This window comes from Oryctolagus cuniculus, chromosome 5, assembly GCF_964237555.1.
Source record: "Oryctolagus cuniculus chromosome 5, mOryCun1.1, whole genome shotgun sequence".
NCBI lineage: Eukaryota > Metazoa > Chordata > Mammalia > Lagomorpha > Leporidae > Oryctolagus > Oryctolagus cuniculus.
Genome location: NC_091436.1, coordinates 133,270,707 through 133,290,047, shown reverse-complemented (window position 1 = coordinate 133,290,047; position 19,341 = coordinate 133,270,707). Strand labels below are relative to the sequence as shown.

The window sequence follows — 19,341 nt, the reverse complement described above, 5'->3', positions numbered from 1 at the left end:
GTGTCCTGCCCAACTTGCCCATCCTTCTTGGGTTCCACCTCCAGTTTAGCCGTGCTTATCTTCCTTTCGTAGTGAGATGAAAAGGCAGAAGAAATTCCACGGGAGTACTGAGGCCTTGCCTACCCTGGGAATAACCGATCTGGGGACGTGCCATGGCATAGCAGAGACGTGGATTCCAGTTCCACCCAGACCGCTCCATCTTATGAGCTACTTTAGTGGGTCTTTTCTTTTCTTTTTTTTTTTTTAAAGGTTTTTTATTTTATATATTTGAAAGGCAAAGTGACAGAGAGAAAGAGGGAGAGACCATTCCTGAAATGGCTACAATGAGAAGGGCTGGGCCAGGCTGAAGCCAAGAGCCTGGAACTCCATCCAGGTCTCCCATGTGAGTGCAGGGGCCCAAACATTTGGGCCATCTGCTGCTGCTGCTTTCCTAGTAGGAAGTTGGATTGGAAGCGGAGAGCCTGGGACTTGAACCAGTGCTGTGGTATGGGACGCTGGCATCATAGGTGGTGGTTTAACCTGCTGCGCCATAATGCCAGCCCCTCTTAGTTATTTTGACAGTTTACTTAGCATCTGCTAAGTATTTACTTAGTATGCTGCTAAGCTCTTTCCATCTTCTAGGACAGGGGTTGTAGGCTCTCACTAATTCCTTTTCTCGCCCCTTTCCCTTCTCCCCAGGTGTTAATGGGTGAAACTCTGACCTTAAGGTGTCTCATTTGGGTAGTTTAGCCAGCTAAATTTTCAGATTCTCTGCCCTCTTACACTTTTAGATCCACCCCCCCCGCCCAGTTTGGTCCAAAATGACCATTTTTAGGCAGTTGAGATTTTTGAAATGAAAAACCAGACGTGAAGCAACTCTCCAGGGTTACATCTGGGCTCAGGAGGCAGTAAAGGATGTACTCCTGCTGGCGTTCCTGCTGGCTGGTTATGGGCTAGCCCCAGGGCCGCAGGAGGCAAGACGTGGTGACCACACTGCCCAGTGCTTACTCGAGTTCCTTTTCCCTTTCTGTGCCTTTGTCACTAGGAGGGTGGGAATGTTGAGGCACAGCCAGTGTGTGGAACAGGAGAGTCGAGGACCGGGAAACAGGGTTTCTGGGAGAGGATTCTTTTAGAGGTTCAGGGCTGCAAGGCAGAAGGTGGAAAGTGAGTGAAATACCTCATGCTGGATCTGAGCTGCTTAACTTTGCTGTCCTTTTAAGGCTTTCTGAGGTGAGGCATTTGGCCACTTATTCTCTCTTCCTCTGTAAGGTTCAGCAATTAACCAGGGTCTGGATGGGATGCTTGGGCTGCGATATGGGTTCGCCACTGACCTTTTCCTTCGCTTTCCTGTGCCTCTACTCAAGGTTGAACAAGATCTGTAGTGGTCTCTCCTTTCAGAGGAAAAACCAGTTCATGCAGCGGCTTCACAACTACTGGCTGCTGAAACGGCAGGCGCGGAATGGTGTCCCCCTCATCCGGCGCCTGCACTCCCACCTCCAGTCCCAAAGAAACGCCGAGCAGGTAGGTGTGAAGATGGCCTGAGGCCCATGGAGGAAGGAGGAGGGTGAGGAATGAGGGTTGGGGCAGGGCTGGACCCTCCTCTAGCCCCCCCCCCCCCCCATGGACCCTTTGCCTGCAGTGGATTATCCCTCCAGGGGGTCTATCCCAGGAATAACTCTTAATATCAGACAGCAGCCACTTCAGATGGGAGAGGTTTGGCATAGGAGGAGCACACTCTAGGGGAGAGTGGAGAGCAAGCCCAACTTCTCCAACATGGGGAAACTCTCCAGATGTGTGGCAGAAAGCAAGAGGAGATGGACTGAGTGAGAGCCAGTTCAGCCATGCTGCTTGAACGAGGAAAAGATGCCCTTTTCTCAAGACAGTAAATATACAAGTTTATGATCTCGGGAGGTTGCACAGTCTGACTGTGGTGGCCATCAGCCATTAGCAGCTGAAGTTGGCCCATCTGCTCCCCTGATACTGCCCCTAACATATCAGCAACCTCCTCCCAACAAGTTTGTCTCAGATTCTTACCTGTTGGCCACTGGGCTGCATTTGACATTACAGATCAGCTATCCGGGCGCTTCGTGACACCATCTCCACCTCTTCCAACCCTTTACATCTTCTGCTGATGCAACTTCTTGCTCTTTGAAGATAATATTTCTGCTGGCCTTGTTGCCACCTGCTTGCTTGGAGAACATGCCCACTCTAGTAACTAAAAACAACCGTGTGGTGGTAGGCCTAGAGTGTTCATCTTATCCTCATCTCCCACCCCCACCCCCCTTTTCCCTCAGTTGTTCTGGGACAGTTCCACGTGAATCTGTAACCCAGACACTAGAGGCTGAATTACCTCCTGTCAGTAAACTTACTTTCCCATTATTGTCCTGGAACCCTTCTCCCTCCTGACCTCATATTAAGAGTTCACCACATTGGAAGCACTTCTGACTGTTCCCCTCATAATGTGCCACAGTTAATCCCCTAAACCGTTTGGGGGGATTTATCTGTATCTGGCCCTTTGTCTGTTCCACAGCTACCCTGCCTACCCATGCCCTCGTCATCTCAGTAATGGCTTTCTAGGTGGTCTCTAGCCTCCAACTCCTTGTTTGTATGTTACTCACGTGCCATTTCCATCTGTCACTTCCAGAATACATTCCCCTTCTCCAGGTAGGCCAAGTCCAGGCTCTTGTCTGGCATTTGAGCTGCTTGTTAGCTGGATCCTGGGTTTTCCATGGTGGTTGTGGTTTTCTAGCTTCTCTGTTCTGGCCATCCTGTTTTGCTCACCAAACAAAGAACCACAGATCTGTCTCCACACTTCTACCCCTTTGGTCCCACTGGGTCCAGAAGAGGCCTGCCTTACTGCCTTGCCCATCTGTGTCCATCACTGTTCTGTGAAACCACTCATTAGGTTGCTTTTCCCAGGAAACCTTCCCTTCCTAACTCTGTTAAGCAGACCTCCCTATTTTGCATCCTCTTACCGTTTTTAAAGTAATTGTTAAGCCTTCTGGGGGGTGCAGTGAGGTGTTTGATGTGTGTACAGTGTTCAGATTAGGTAAGCATGGCTGTCACCTCAAACAGCTTCTCAGTGTTTTATTTCAGTTTACATGATCAGTTTTCGTTGTTTTCCTGCTAATATTTACTTGTGTTTCAAACTTCGGTTTCTTCCTTCTCCCAGCTACAACTGTAGCCTCTTCTAAGGGAGGAATAACAGTCTTTTGTTCTTAGGTTTTATCAAAGTATGTTCAAGTCACTTAGAACAAGCTTACAGTAAGAACTTCACTTTGTTTTCATTTTCTAGCCAAGTCACATCTCTAGGGAGAAATTCTTTCCACCCCTGAGATGTCTGTTCTGAAATTCTTTCATCCCTGAGGGGCTGACCGATCTTGGGTGTCCCCGGGGGTAGTGCAGAGCATTCCCCAGGTCTCACTCCAGGAGTGATTATTGGGCTACCATGTGGAAGCGTCGCTACTAGGCCAGGGAAACACAGTAGGAAGACGCTGTGTGCAGGGGGAATGGCAGGGCTCTCAGGGACTGTGGGCCGAGGCAGAGGACGGGATTGCTATCTGCTGAGGTTCTATGATGCTTGAATGGAGAGAGGTCTTTGGGCAGGAAGGAGGTCACAGCTCCTCCTCTTGCCTCCTACAGCGAGAACAAGATGAGAAGACCAGTGCAGTGAAGGAAGAGCTGAAGTACTGGCAGAAGCTCCGGCACGACCTGGAGCGGGCGCGGCTGCTGATTGAGCTGATTCGGAAGAGGGAGAAGCTCAAGCGGGAGCAGGTAGGAGGAGCCTCAGTCCTCGGCTCTTAGGGATTTTCTTCCACTCTTCGTGTGACGTTGGGAGGCCTAGGAGCCCCCGCCCGGTGCCAGCTTTCTAACTCCCCTTCTTGCTCAGCGTTATGTACTCCGTCTGGCAACTCTGTATTGGGTGTGATGCTGCTGATGTCTTCCGTGATTTGGGGTTTGGCTCCTAGTGGTGTCAAGCATAAGCTTAATATCACATACCTGGCACTCAACCCTGGAGTTTCTGGTGCAGAAATCTCAGAGGAAGCCTGGCCTTGAGTATTTTGAAAAGCTTCTCAGTCTTTTTTAATGGGCATCAGTGGTTTATAACATCCGCCAAGGGAGCTTCTGAGTTCTCATTTGGCCATTAAGCACTGGGTCGGCTTTGTGGGTTAAGCCACCACCTTGAATACCTCTACTCCATATGAACACTGGTTCGAGTTCCGATTGCTCTACTTCCAATCGAAGCTTCCTGCTAAAGTGCATGGGAAAGCAGGAAAAGATGGCCCAAGTACCTGAACCTCTGCCACCCACATGGGAGACCCGGATGGAATTCCAGGCTCTTGGCTTTGGCCTGGCCCAGCTCCACTCATTGTGGCAATTTGGGGAGTGAACCAGCAGATGGAAGATCAGTCTCAATCTCTCTCTCCCTCTCTCTCTTCCTCTTCCTCCTTCTCTCCCTCCCTTTCCTTCCTCTTCTTCCTCTCCCTCTCCCTCTCTGTGTCACTCTGCTTTTCAAATAAATAAATCTTTAAAAAAAACCCCACTTATGGTCTTGAATCATTTAAATTTCCCCATGTCTGTTCCAAGAGAGTCTTAGCCCTGGGCATGGAGAATGTTGAAGTAGGTAGGATAGCACAGGAGTTGAGGAACATGAGCTGTGGCACCAGATCGCCTTGATTTAAATCCTGGCTCTTCTGCTCAGTGCTTGTATAACATTAAGCAAGTTTGTTAATCTCTCTCTCTTTTTTTTGACAGTCAGAGTGGACAGTGAGAGAGAGACAGAGAGAAAGGTCTTCCTTTTGCCGTTGGTTCATCCTCCAATGGCCGCCATGGCCGGCGCACTGCGCTGATCTGAAGGCAGGAGCTAGGTGCTTCTCCTGGTCTCCGTTGCGGGTGCAGGACCCAAGTACTTGGGCCATCCTCCACTGCACCCCTGGCCACAGCAGAGAGCTGGCCTGGAAGAGGGGCAACCAGGACAGAATCCGGCGCCCTGACCGGGACTAGAACCCGGTGTGCCGGCGCCGCAAGGCAGAGGATTAGCTAGCCTATTAAGCCACAGCGCTGGCCAAGTTTCTTAATCTCTTAATACCTCCATTTCCTCATCTGTAACGTGGGGACAACAGTGGAGTCTACATCATAAGGTCTTTGTGAGGATTAGATAACTTATTTAGTATATAAAAAGAGCTTAGGGGGCTAGCACTGCGGTGTAGTGGGTAAAACCGCCACCAGGGAAGCCAGCAGCATCCCATATGGATGCCTGTTTGAGACCTGGCTGCTCCACTTTTGATCCAGCTTCCTGCTAATGCGTCTGGGAAGACAGTGGAGAATGGCCCAAGTGCTTGGGCCCCTGTCCCCTCATGGGAGACCTGGAAGAAGCTCCTGGCTCCTGGTTTCAGCCTGGCCCAGCCCCAGCTGTTGGAGCCATTTGGAGAGTGAACCAGTGGACAGAAGACCTCTCTGTCTGTCTCTACCTCTCTCTAACTCTGCCTTTCCAAATAAATAAATAAATCTTAAAAAGCTTAGGCCAGAGCCTGGCACAGGGTAAGGGAATTATCAGCTGTCATGGTGTTACTATAATGTTATTATTGATAACTCTGTCTCACTGAGGAATCTACTGCACATGACGGAGAGCAAATACTATTCATTGAATGGATGACAAGCCAAAACTATTCTCTCTAGTCCAGGAATAGCATGCTTCAGAGGTCTAGGTTAAAGATGTTCCTTTCTCTCTTTCTCCAGACTCTGTGTGACTGCTCAGCTCTAGCACAAGCCCTGCTCCAGCAGGCCAGTCGCCTGAGTTTCCACCTCCGAAGCTAGGCAGCTCTCTCCATGGTAGTGTGGGTGGCCACGGAGGACATCGCAGGACCACCTTTGCTTGTTCAGACTGTCAGTGCCCTCTCAGGTTTCTCTACCCACCTGCAGCTCAGAGAATTGAGAGAAAGAAAGGAGGGCCTGGCCCTGGGGAAGCAGGCTGGCCTGTTTAGATGTTACCAAGAGCAGAAACTTTTCAGTTGAATCTGTGGCTTCCCGCCCTCTTGACATTAGGGTACACAGGTAACATTTGTGCAGCGTGCCACTGTAAAAACATGGCTCTGCTTGCTGTTTGAGGGGTGATCCTGGAAACCCCGGCCCCTGCAGGATGAACAAGATGCTCCAAGGGCTGAGGGGACCAGTAGCTCAGTACACTAGGTAGGAAACTTGTCCAGGGTCCATTTTATATCACCAGTGTGCCCCTTGGACTAAGTCAGACCTGGGTTCAAATCCTGCCTCTGGTCTTTTCTAGTCAGGTGACCTCAGGCTAGTGACCATTGTACTCTCCAAACTTCAGTTCTCATGAGGATAATAATTTCTCCTTCAGCATTATTATCATGATTAACTGAGGTAGCACAGGCAGAGAGGCTTTGTGACTCGACGGTCAAGGGCACTCACTGTGAACCAAACCGGAACTAAATCCCACTCTGCCCTTTATTAGCTACATGACTCTAGAACAAGTTACCTAGTCTATGCCTCTGTTTTCTCTCTGTAGAAGATCTCATCTGTACCTGCTTCATGTATTCATTGCATAAAAGGCTTCAAACCTGACCTTGTACTTCTTTGGGCTGTAAAAGTATTAATTGGAGTCGTCATAATTATTGTTGCTGTAAGCTTGGGTATGGTACTTGATATGAAGGAAACAGTCACAAAATGGTGGTGTTTATCTTCCGTTTTTCTACAGCTATAACATTACCATGGGCTGGGTAATTTATAAAGAAAAGTTTACTTGGCTCACAGCTCCAGAGGCTGGCAAGTCCAAGGAGTGGCGACAGCATCTGCTGGGGGCTTCTGTGCTCATTATCTCAAGGAGGGGAAATGGGAGACAAGGGAGCGTGTGCAGAAGAGCTGGCTTTTATAACCAAGCCACCCCTGAGAGCGCTTCCATGAGAACAGCCTTCGTTCTTCATGGAGCCCTCATGATCCAACACCTCCCAGTAGGCCTGGCTGCCGACACTCTTGCACTGAGCAATAAGGTTCCAACACATGAAATTGGGGGTGGGGGACACTTTCCTTTTTTTTTTTTTTTTTTAAAGATTATTTATTTGAAAGGCAGAGTTACAGAGAGAGAGAGGGAGAAACAGATCTTCCATTCGCTGGTTCACTCCCACAAATGGCCTTAACAGTCAGGGCTGGGCCAGGACAAGCCAGGAGCCAGGAACTCCATTTAAGTCTCTTATGTGGGTGGCAGGGGCCAAGCATTCAGACCACCTTCCACTGCTTTCCCAGGTGCCTTGTTAGGGAGCTGGATTAGAAGGGAAGCAGCTGGGACTTGAATTGCGCTCATAGGGGATGCCAGCATCGCAGGTGGCGGCTTAATCTGCGCCACCACACTGGCCCTTGGGGGTGCTTTCACACCGTTGCACTGTTGGTTTCATGATTCCTGGGCAGCGGATTGGGTGATTGCTGCTATGTACTGGTTAGCTTAATACCCTGTGAAAAGCTGTTGTACGTGGTTGGTGAGTCAAGTTACCAAGAGAAGTGTTCAGTGCCTCTCTGCAGAGGATGCCCTGATTGCTCCCCCTCCTGCACAGGTCAAGATCCAGCAGGCTGCCATGGAGCTGGAGCTGATGCCTTTCAACGTTCTGCTGAGGACGACACTGGACCTGCTGCAGGAGAAGGATCCTGCACATATCTTCGCTGAACCTGTCAACCTCAGTGAGGCAAGTTTCCCCCACTTCCCAGGCCATGAACCCCTCCTGAGCTAGGAACTGGTTCTAATTAGGCCAGGAGGGGACGAGCTATAAGGTGTATAAAACTGGGGTTGGAGGGCTCTGGCAAAGCTAGTGGTAGACTTGACCACGGTGAGGGGTCAGCAGGAGGCCATGATGGGCCAGGCACCTGGGGCTCTAAGTGAGCCCAGTACGGCCAAATCAGAAAACAGGGAGACCAAGAAGGATGGTGAAGGGTGCATCTGTTTGGCTAGTAAATGGTTGTTGTAATTGTACAGGTTTTATATGTTTAGGTTCCAGATTACCTGGAATTCATATCCAAGCCAATGGATTTTTCTACCATGAGGCGGAAGCTGGAGTCCCACCTGTACCGCACCTTGGAAGAGTTTGAGGAGGACTTTAACCTTATAGTTACCAACTGCATGAAGTATAATGCTAAAGACACAATTTTCCACCGAGCAGCTGTCCGCCTGCGGGACCTGGGAGGGGCCATCTTGCGGCATGCCCGGCGGCAGGCAGAGAACATTGGTTATGACCCCGAGAGGGGCACCCACCTGCCCGAGTCACCCAAATTGGAGGACTTTTACCGCTTCTCCTGGGAAGACGGTGAGAAGCTGGGGTGGATGGGGAGGAGAGGGGCCAGGAGGAGGCACAGGGACAGAGCCCAAAGAACCAGGGATCAGGGTGGGCCTTGGGGCTGCCGGGTGGACTCCAGGAGCAAAGCTGGGGGTAAGCACAGATGGAGGTTATCTGCTGATAGCTGGGATAGTTCCAAGGGCTAAAGTTTAACTCATGCACTTAACATTTCTTGAATGGCAGGAAGGGGAAATGGGTGTCAGCTGTTGGAAAAGCTAAAGCCTTACCAGGGGTCTTCCTCTCCTGGAGCCCCTCAGTATAGCACTGGAGCATGGGGCGGGGGAGTGCAGTGCTGGTGTGTGTCTGGCTCGTTCAGAAGAGTGCAGGTGGAGGACCAGGAAAAGGGAATTGCCTCTGAGCCCCACACCCTCCCTGCCCCTGCTCTCTGCTTCTCGATGGCAGCAGCCACACAGTCACGCAGGCCAGGGCATTGCCAAGCCACCTTGTGCCTGCTCCACGGAGCCCATAATTGTGACTGTGAACTGCTTCCTGCAGCTGTTTCTCTGATTCTGACCTTGTCCCTATGGCTGCTTTCTGGGCAGTGGTGTTGCAGGGCCAAGGCCCCACAGTGACGCTTGCATCCGAAGGATTCGGCCCCTTGCCCTTGCCCTGGGCTGGGCAAGTTCTTCAGCCCCTTCTGTCCTCCCTTCTCCCTGGCAGTGGACAACATCCTCATCCCAGAGAACCGGGCCCATTTGTCCCCAGAGGTGCAGCTGAAGGAGCTGCTGGAGAAACTGGACCTGGTGAGTGCAATGCGGTCTAGTGGGGCCCGTACCCGCCGTGTCCGCCTGCTGCGCCGGGAGATCAACGCCCTTCGGCAGAAGCTGGCACAGCCACCACCACCACCACAGCCACCATCACTGAATAAGACGGTGTCCAATGGGGAGCTGCCAGCAGGGCCCCAGGGAGAAGCAGCTGTGCCGGAGCAGGCCTTGCAGGAGGAACCAGAAGATGATGGGGACAGAGGTGAGAGAAACTCACAGGAAGGAAGGGGGTGAAGTGAATGCAGGCTGAAATCTCTTACTGGGGGGGTCTTAAGGTTAGATCTGACTCTTGTGGGCAAGCAGAAGCCCTTGGAAGGGTTACCCTTCCACATTATTATTTAGGGATATTATTTAAAATCTTTAACAGCCAAAATTTATCTGTCCTAGTGTATATTGGCTGTTGTATTGGACTGGGCTCTTGGGGGCCCCTGATGGGAATATTCAATTGCTGGATTGTGGGAAGTGTCAGATGTTGGAACCTAATAGCTGCCAATTAAGTATTTCAGTATTTTGCACCTGATTTGGCTATATCATACATACCAGTTAAATATTAGCCTACCTAGTACTTTGACAGGTTAGGTTAGAGTGTAGAGGATAGCAGAAAAGACTAGACCCTAAGGATGGCCTGGACTCTGGAGCTACTTCATGGTTTGGACCCTGCCTCGCTGAGTCTATAGGCCTATTCCAAGCAGAGGCCAGACTGCAGGACAGCTGGGGAAGTGACTTCCATAAACCCATTTTTCCCCTTCACTGAGGACACTTTGTCTCTCATACCTGCTCTTGAGTCTGAGCCTGGGGCTTGGCCAAGAGGGCTCGCTACCCACACAGTCTAAAATGTTGAGAGGTACTCTGGTAAGGTAGGGCCCTTGTTTCTGGGAATGGCTCATTTTATTTTAGGTTGATAGAGAGTGCATGGGCTGACAGGTCTAATTTGGTGTTAGAGAGCTTTGTGTGCGTTGTGCCTCTTGCCAGCTCCCACTGTGGCAGTCAGTATGTCCCTAGATCCACGCTCCCCCCTGGGCTCTGGCACTATAGATTGAGACGGGGAGGTCTGGACAATGGCTTGTTGGTTCTAATTTTCAGTAGTTTCAAGATGGTAGGAGAGCAGACATGTTTGGAAACTTGATTTAGCGTACTTGATCAGTTTTCCATATCTGTAAACTTAAGCTCACTTCCTGCTGTTCTTGCTCTCTTATGGGTGATGTGAGACAGTTAACAGCAGAGGATAATACACTTGAGTCCAATGAGAACCGTAGACCCCAAATCTGCCAGGCTGAGGCTTAACCTAATTATTGATTAAGCAGCTTGTTTTCTTAGCTGTAGAGTGATGGTTTGCAGCCCTCACTTTGTTCTGCTCTTTAAAAAGCTTACCAGGTGAACTTTTAAAAAAAAATCCCCTCATTAGAAATTTGGCTTTAGTTGGTCTGGGGTGTGGCCTAGACTTTGGAATTTTTAGGAAACTTCCTAGGTGGTTCTAATTCGTGGCTAGGACTGAGAACTAGTAGTGAAGAAAATCTCGAATCCTTTCTCTTGGCCTCAGATACAAGACACAAGACGTAGGCCGGCGCCGCGGCTCACTAGGCTAATCCTCCGCCTAGCGGCGCCGGCACACCAGGTTCTAGTCCCGGTCGGGGCGCCGGATTCTGTCCCGGTTGCCCCTCTTCCAGGCCAGCCCTCTGCTGTGGCCCGGGAGTGCAGTGGAGGATGGCCCAGGTGCTTGGGCCCTGCACCCCATGGGAGACCAGGAAAAGCACCTGGCTCCTGGCTCCTGCCATCGGATCAGCGCGGTGTGCCGGCCACAGCGCGCCGGCCGCGGCGGCCATTGGAGGGTGAACCAACGGCAAAGGAAGACCTTTCTCTCTGTCTCCCTCTCTCACTGTCCACTCTGCCTGTCAAAAAAAAAAAAAAAAAAAAGACACAAGACGCATCTCTAGGCTTACCACAGCCCATGGTCCTTGGTTATCAGTGTCAGTATGTGGCTTATAGTGGCAGACTCTTTCTAAAATGTTCAAGCAGGTTCTCTTTTTCTCTAACAGATGACTCCAAATTGCCTCCCCCACCAACCCTGGAGCCTACTGGGCCTGCACCTTCCTTGTCTGAACAAGAATCCCCCCCAGACCCCCCAACTCTGAAACCCATCAGTGATAGCAAACCTCCAGGCCGATTCCTAAAGCCCAGAAAGGTGGAAGAAGATGAACTCTTGGAAAAATCACCTCTGCAGCTAGGGAGCGAGCCCTTGCAACGCCTGCTCAGTGACAATGGCATCAATAGACTATCCCTCGTGGCCCCTGACACCCCTGCCGGTGTCCCGCTTAGTGGTGTGGGCCGCCGCACATCAGTCCTCTTCAAGAAGGCCAAAAATGGGGTGAAGCTACCGAGGAGCCCAGACGGGGCTCTGGAGAACGGCGAGGACCATGGGATGGCAGGCTCTCCCGCCTCTCCAGCCAGCATGGAGGATGAGCACCACTCCCGGAAGCGGCCGAGGAGCGGAAGCTGTAGTGAGAGCGAAGGGGAGCGGTCCCCCCAGCAGGAGGAAGAGACAGGTGACTGCCTGTGACTTCTGTCGATCCCTCTCGTCTGCTGTCCTGCTTTGCCCTGCCAGCCAGCACCTTCCCCAGCTGCCCATCTCGTAGTGGCCCCTGTGGACGCCAGTAGTGGCAGTGAGGGCTCCTCAGCTCACAGCTGGGCCTGGCATATGAGCTTGGGCCTGGGAAGAGGGGCTTTGAGCAAGCATTTTCAGAAGACCAGACTCTGGGCTCTTTGGCACTGGGGGGAGAAGGTTCTTGCCTTCATTTCAGATCAGTTGTTGCTTATTTGTATCAGGCTCTGTCCTAGGCACTGGGTATGGGGGTGGGGAGAGGGCAGGAACCATTGAACAAAACAGACAAAAATCTCTCAAGTGGGGGAAATAGATGAAAAGCAAATGAGGACACTGTGGAGAAAAAATCCACCAGGGAAGGAGGATGGCAGTGCTGGGGTCGTGGCAAGGAGGGAGGTCTCTGAGCAGCTGACTTCTGACTGAGGATCTGAAGGAGTTGAAGACATGAGCTGTTTGAATAGCTAGGGGAAGAACCGTCCAAAGAGAGAGTCTAGCAAGTGCACAGGCCCTGGAGGTGGGAATAGCGGGGGGACTGCTGTGGCTGCAGCACAGTGGGGTGGGGCAGGGGTGGTAGAGGTAGGATACAAGGTCCCAGAGGTAGGTCATGGCAGCTTGGTCACTGAAGAGTCCTTCTACAGGCCCAGTGCTAGCTGGGCACTAGGGAATACTGAGTCAGGCTCCGTTCCAGCTCTGGGGGTGTCCTTAGACCAGCAGGGAAACAAGGTGATTTCCTAAGGGGCAGAGAAATCGTAGTGCTGAACAGTTTGTAGTCAGGTGTCGGGTGATGGGTGGCACTGCTCCAGGTGTTCAGGGACTTTGAGCTGAAGGAGTTGGGAAGGCTTCTTTAGCAGGCAGTGCCTGAGCTGACCCTGTAGGATGAGGGCAGAACGGGAAGGAGTAGATGGGGCAAGGGCTCAAGCCCTGGTGTGTGGAAACAGGAAGAGAAGAGTCTCTGAGTGACATTTTGGAGAGGGGCTCCACGGAGCCTCAGGAGCCAAGGCTGGATGTGTGGGGTGGGCCTGGCCACATGTGGACAGCCTTGAGTGCCAGGCAGAGCCGTTGAGTCTTGCTGGGATAGGGAGCACCAGCCTGCTTGGTGGGATGGGCTGCTCTTGGCTTTTGGTCCTTGCGTCCCTCTCATGTCCTGGCTTTGGACTGTGTGGCCAGCACTTGCTTTTCTTTCTTCCTGCCCAACATTTTGTTTGCAACAGTACCTCCCCCATCTGGCACAGCCTCCCTGTGTTAAGGCAGAGGGTTGGTGTATAGAGGCAGGAAGTTGAGGGCTGAAGTAAGGCCTCCCTAGTTTCGAATCCCTAGACTTCCACCAGCTGTGTAACTTGGGGAAGATTAATTAACTTCTCTCAGCCTGTTCCTTTCCTTTTTTTTTTTTTTAAAGATTGATTTTATTTATTTGTAAGGCAAAGTTACAGAGAGAGATAGAGATGGAGAGAGAGAAATGTTCCTTCCACTGGTTTACTTCCCAGATGGACACAAGAGCCAGGGCTGGGCCAGACTGAAGCCAGGAGCCAAGAGCCCTTTCTAGGTTTCCCACTTGGATGCAGAGCCCAAGGACTTGGGCCATCTTCTGCTGCTTTTCCAGGTGCATGAACAGGGAGCTGGGTCAGAAGTGGAGCAGCCGGGACTCAAACCTGTGCTTTCACAGGATGCTGGGTTTGCAGGCGGTGGCTTTACTTGCTACGCCACAATGCCAGCCTGTGTTTTTTTTTTCTAATATGGGGGCTAGCAATACCAAAGCAAGGCTGTCAGGATTGGAAATAGCCTGTATAAAGCCCTTGGCATGTAGCAGTAGATGGTAGCAATTCTTGCAATCCTCTCAGTTGTATCTGGCTCAGCCAAACAGCACGGAAAACACTGCATTAAAAATGAAAGATCACCGGCACCACGGCTCACTAGGCTAATCCTCCGCCTTGCGGCGCCGGCACTCCAGGTTCTAGTCCCGGTCGGGGCGCCGGATTCTGTTCCGGTTGCCCCTCTTCCAGGCCAGCTCTCTGCTGTGGCCAGGGAGTGCAGTGGAGGATGGCCCAGGTGCTTGGGCCCTGCACCCCATGGGAGACCCGGAAAAGCACCTGGCTCCTGGCTTCGGATCAGCGTGATGCACCAGCTGCAGCGCGCTGGCCACGGCGGCCATTGGAGGGTGAACCAACAGCAAAGGAAGGCCTTTCTCTCTGTCTCTCTCTCTCACTGTCCACTCTGTCTGTCAAAAAACAAACAAACAAACAAACAAAAAAAACATGCTGTTGGGAAATAAGTTTGGACATGAGGCCCACCCAGCCTGAGGGATCCAGCTGCTAGGGGTATTGGGGGTGCTGTTAAGTCTGTTCCCCCCACCCCCATTCCCATTCCTGCTTCCTAGCACCTAGGAATATTTTTGCACAACTTTAGTTAAATCTAAAAAAAAAAAAAAAAAAAGCAGGTGTTAGTCTTTTACAGGTGAGGCACCTGAGGCACAGCTCATTGGCTTGATTTAAATTGGAGCCATAATGTTAGAGTCAGGTCAAAGTATGGATATCTTGGCTCAGACACCTGCTCTTGACAATTTTCTGGCAAACATGTCTGATCTACAGCCCTCAAGTGTCTGGCCCATCCATCTCTGCACCCCTCTTGGCTCAGTTGTCAGAGTTGCGGGACTTGAGTGTGCTTAGAAATTGGGCAGATAGTAGAATGGCCATCTTCACAGCAAGATCAGGCCTGGGATGACCAGTCTTCATTTGCCTTTGAAGGGGCTTGCTGTAAACAGGCCTCTTACTCATGCCAAAGAGCATTCTACACAAGGAAGAAGGTCCTGTCTTCACAGGAGAGGCCACGGCTTAAGAAGAAAAAGGTTCCTGTACTTCAGAGCCCATCTGGAGCCTATGGTCCTGGCTGGGTTCTCAGGAAGCTCTGGGCTGTTGGTAGCTGTGCTGAGAAGTCTCTCCATCCTCACCCCATCAGCCCTGCCAGATACCTCAGGGTGTGGTTGACACATAGCCTTTATCCTGCCCCAACCTCTCCTTACACCATCTCCAAAAGTTAAGCTAGTTGCCAGCTGAGCGATGGGTAGGGTGTGAATGTTTATCTGAAGACGCAAGGTGGGTGGGCCCCTGGAGCAGCAGAGAGGACTCCCTGATGATTGAGGTTTGAAATTAGAAGCAGATCCAGGGACTCGTGAGCCAGCCGGTATTTCCCTTTGTAGCCAAATGACAGAAGCTGGAGTCAGCTGGGTGCTGTGTGTAAAACAAGAGCAGAAGGCTGGGAAGGTAAATGCCGTGTCTGCTCACTGCCCCAGCCAACAGTATTTCCCCCTAACCTTTGTCTCAGATCCCGTCCACTGCCCAAGGCCCGTTTGCCCCAGAGGAAGGAACAGCTGTCCTCTCCAGCCCTCCCCAGAGCCCTCCTGAGGAAGCTGCCTCCCCTGTGTTGGGAGAAGGGGGTCCCTGCGCTCAGGCTCACTCTGTGTGTCCTTGGCAGGCATGACCAACGGCTTCAGCAAACACACTGAAAGCGGGTCTGACTCGGAATGTAGTTTGGGTCTCAGTGGTGGACTGGCATTTGAAGCTTGCAGGTAAGAACGCTTGTCCCCAAAGCTTTTTCAGCATTTCTGCTGACTCTCCCTTTATTCTTCCTTCAGCTACAGGTTGAACCTCCCCCTCCTCATCTTGGTTTCTACCCCTGCTATTTCCTGAGGCTTCTGGTCTGTAACTCCATGAGCTCCGAGGAAACAGGGTGACCCTTGACTCTCGGGTCTGATCTGAGAGGAGGGCTGATGCGTTTCAGGTTCATGGACTGCATTTGGGGTCTAGAGGGTAGGGACAGCAGAATCTCCTTTTGCCCAGTAACACTGCAGTCAACCCATATGCACATTCACGCACGCACTACACTAACTTACTACAGACATAGTTTTGTCCCAGGTCTTCTGAGGCCTGATAGCAAGGGCCTCTAGAGGTGAGGTTTGAGTCCTTGCTGTGTGTCCTGTGCTCTGCAAAACACCAGGGAGGAAGGGACTCTTAGAAACGAGAGACCTCCAGTGTGACAAAGGAAGAATGGCTTGTCCTGAAGGCTGACATGGCCCCATGTGACTGCTAAAGGATCTTGGGTTCTGAGTAGAGGAGGAAATGGACCCAGGGCAGCACAAAAAGACGACATGTTGATGTTTGAAGCACTTCCAGGACAGGCTGAGTGTGTGTGCTGGTGGGTACTCACTCCACCTGGCTGCTGGGTCACTGGTGGGGTCAAAGAGGACTCCTAGCCAACTTCCTACCCTGGACTGGTTCCCTGTTGGGGTTCCCTGGAGATTTCCCTTCCCACAAAGCCCCAGAATTACCCTGACTTTATCTCTCCCTGTTGGCAGCTTCCAGAGATACAGGGGGAATAGATAGGAAGAAACAGTTGCCAGACATAGGCATAGGGGAAAGAGACTGCAGAATCTTACGAGATACTTTGTCTGCTCCCAGGTTGGAATTCCTGACTGCCTTCATAGACAAGGCGCATGGAAGCCAAATTTAGTTGGGTTAAGGCAGAAGTGGGGCCATCACACTGTCCCATCCCAGCCCTTGCCTGAAAGTGGAAGGGGTGTTGCTCTGTCCGCGGGAAGGGTGCTTTCCCCAGCTGAGAGTCACAGAAGCCAGCCAGCCACTCTGACTGAGAAGGTGATGCCTTTCTGCAGAACTCCAGTCCAGTGCCACCGATTTCTCTGGGACCCCTGCCTGATGCAGGAACAACGCCATTGGAGGGCATTTGCTCTTGAATTCAGTGGTTCTCAGTGGAACTTCAGGGTTTCAGAAAGGAGAGTCAAAAGCTCCAACTGCAGGATTTTTCCCCCATACTATGGATGGAAGTAATTATATAAAGGCAAATCTTATTTATTAGGCTGGAATCATAATCCCCGAATTAGAAATAACTTTGAAAGAACTGCTCACTAGCTCATCCCCAACACCCCCTCCCTACCTGCTTCTTGGTTTATTGATAATTTCCTGAGCAGGTTGAGGCTGCACCCTCTTTCAGTAGGTCACTCTTCCAACTACTGTTTATGAAACACCTTCGTTTTCCAGGCATTGTTGCAGTCTGTTCTCATGAAGCTTACATTCTAGAAGGAAGGATGGATGTTTAACAAGTAAACAAGATAATTATAGGTTGGGATGTCCACTTGGGCCTGGGTAACTTGGGAGAGAATGCTAAAATGCATCTATAATTGAAGCTTTTGTACTTTTTCAATATATCAGGAAGGCACAGACCTAGTTTTGGGGCTCTGTTCTATTTTAATGAGCTCATCATTTCACAGTATGATATTAATAGTTCGTAATACTTTAAGACATTAAAACCTTCTGTCCATCATATGATAACCACAATTGCCATTTATTGAACACATGGTGTATGTGCTGTACTGAGCACTTTGTATTCATTAAATCATTCCAGTGACACACAGGGGACCCAAGCCTCAGGCGTTAAAGTAAACTTGCTCAAGTTTGCAGAACCAATTAGAGGAGCTGGGTTTGGAACCCAGGCAGTCTGACTCTAAAGGGCGCTTTGCTAGGCCCTGTTGTGTTCTATTCGAGGATGTTCATGAGGTGAACAGTTCGACAAGCTGCCCTAATAAGATTACCAGCACCTTACCTTTGTCTAAGGCCTCAGAGCCTCATACAGATATTTATAGGGTAAGAACTGAATCCTGAATATGTACTGGGTATATTTTATGTTTTCCTGAACAAGTTCTAATTTTGACTCACAGTAAAAAAAGCTTCCAGCCTGGCTGCTAGTTACTGAAGGATTATGATTCGTTGACTTTTGGTTAAGCAAAGTTTTCTTGGTATGAGGTAATGATAAAATCAGTTCTAAAAAACACAAGGGGCCTACTCTATCAGTCCTACCCCTGGCTGCCGCTTCTCCCACCAGTGGCTTCTTAAATATTTCTACTTTCTACAGATTATCAACCTGTCTTTTAAGCAGTATTTTAGTTGAAAAAATTATATATTAGTAATATTTTTAAAAGTTTGAGTGGAGAAAAGCCCTGGCCATATCTTACCAGGGGCTGTCCAAAGTGTGCTGTATATCAGAATTCCATTGGGAGCTGTTTAAAAACAACAACAAATCTGGGTGAGCCTCACTTGTACCATTGTCCTGGTATTGCCATTCTCATTTTTGCTTATTAGCTTCTAGTCTTTGTCTAATATATGTTTTACCTCTTTGAAGTAACCATGTTAAAAAAAATAAATTGGTCTACTTTTTAGTTAAAAAAAAAAATCCATCTGTCTCTGTCCAAGAAAATTTTCACACATAAACTATTTGGAAGTGAGAAGTGGATTTTTTTTCCCAATTTAAAAATGTCTTTCCTAATTTGGGAGCTAAGACATGTCCATTATAGAAAATTTAGGAAAGAGATGAATTTTTATACTTCAAAAATAAATTGGTTTCTAAAGACAAAGCCACATGAACCACAGAGTAAAGAATTCTGGGCAGATGTGAGGTGGGCCCTGCTTATGGTCAGGCTACTGAGCATCTGGGAAGATTGACAAGGGGCTGGGGTGACCTTGCCTCTTTGTGAAATGCAAGGTTCCTATGCAGGGAAGCAGGAGTCTGCTTCCGGGTTCAGTCCCTCCACATGGGTGAAATGGTGCCTCAAAGCCTCATGGGAGCTTTTTGTTCAGCAGTGGGTCGTGGGTTAGTGTGAGTTTTTAGGGGGAAGGTAAGCAACCATCTTCCCTGAGGGTTTTTGCAGCTCCACTCCTGTCAGAGGTGGGAGAGCAAGAGTGGTCGTGTCAGTCATTGAAATTGCTCACTTCACCCCTCTCTCCCTGCTCTGTATGTAGTGGTCTGATGCCCCCCAAACGCAGCCGTGGGAAGCCAGCCCTGTCTCGAGTGCCCTTCCTGGAAGGTGTGAACGGAGACTCTGACTACAATGGCTCAGGTGAGGAGCAGTGTTCAGGCGGAGCTGGGGGCGCTGGGCCTCCCAAGGAGCCAGCCCTGCAAGCTGCTGCACTGCTGGGGCTCAGCACGGACAGCGGTCCCTGAGCTACCCAAAGCCTCGGACACTGGGCAAGCAGGTGGCCCTTACTCTTGGGTCATTCGTATTCTTGGTTTTGTTTTTTAAGTTTATTCTAAATTTGAATATATAAGGCATGCCCATGGTTATAGAAGCCAAAAAGGTACAAAAGAGTGGATAATGAAAGCCAGCACTCCCCTCCCTGGAGCATCCTCTGCAGGCAGTTTCTTTTGTGTCTTTCCGGAAGTCCTCATATATATACTAGCCAAAGTATGCACACAAGTAGAAAAGCCTAACACACTCACGTCCTTTTTTTTTTTTTTTTTTTTTTTTTGACAGGCAGAGTGGACAGTGAGAGAGGGAGACAGAGAGAAAGGTCTTCCTTTGCCGTTGGTTCACCCTCCAATGGCCGCCGCGGCCGGCGCACCGCGCTGATCCGATGGCAGGAGCCAGGAGCCAGGTGCTTCTCCTGGTCTCCCATGGGGTGCAGGGCCCAAGCACCTGGGCCATCCTCCACTGCACTCCCTGGCCACAGCAGAGGGCTGGCCTGGAAGAGGGGCAACCGGGACAGAATCCGGCGCCCCAACCAGGACTAGAACCCGGTGTGCCGGCGCCGCAAGGCGGAGGATTAGCCTAGTGAGCCGCGGCACCGGTCACTCATGTCCTTTTAAACCATCCTTTTTT

General features: G+C 50.5%; 1 protein-coding gene across 4 annotated transcripts in view; it reads left to right on the top strand.

Moving 5' to 3' along the window:
• BRPF3 (bromodomain and PHD finger containing 3) overlaps positions 1-19,341 on the top strand; it is a 36,671-nt gene that overhangs the window by 6,697 nt on the left and 10,633 nt on the right. For 3 of the 4 annotated variants that reach the window (XM_070074150.1, XM_070074151.1, XM_002714658.5), the window contains exons 3-10: positions 1,344-1,500; positions 3,622-3,753; positions 7,545-7,673; positions 7,976-8,288; positions 8,979-9,284; positions 11,119-11,625; positions 15,150-15,243; positions 18,485-18,582. In XM_070074150.1, the coding sequence (XP_069930251.1) occupies positions 1,344-1,500; positions 3,622-3,753; positions 7,545-7,673; positions 7,976-8,288; positions 8,979-9,284; positions 11,119-11,625; positions 15,150-15,243; positions 18,485-18,582 (1,736 nt within the window). The remainder of the gene's footprint in view (positions 1-1,343; positions 1,501-3,621; positions 3,754-7,544; positions 7,674-7,975; positions 8,289-8,978; positions 9,285-11,118; positions 11,626-15,149; positions 15,244-18,484; positions 18,583-19,341) is intronic. The other variant, XR_011388693.1, reaches the window with a different exon arrangement.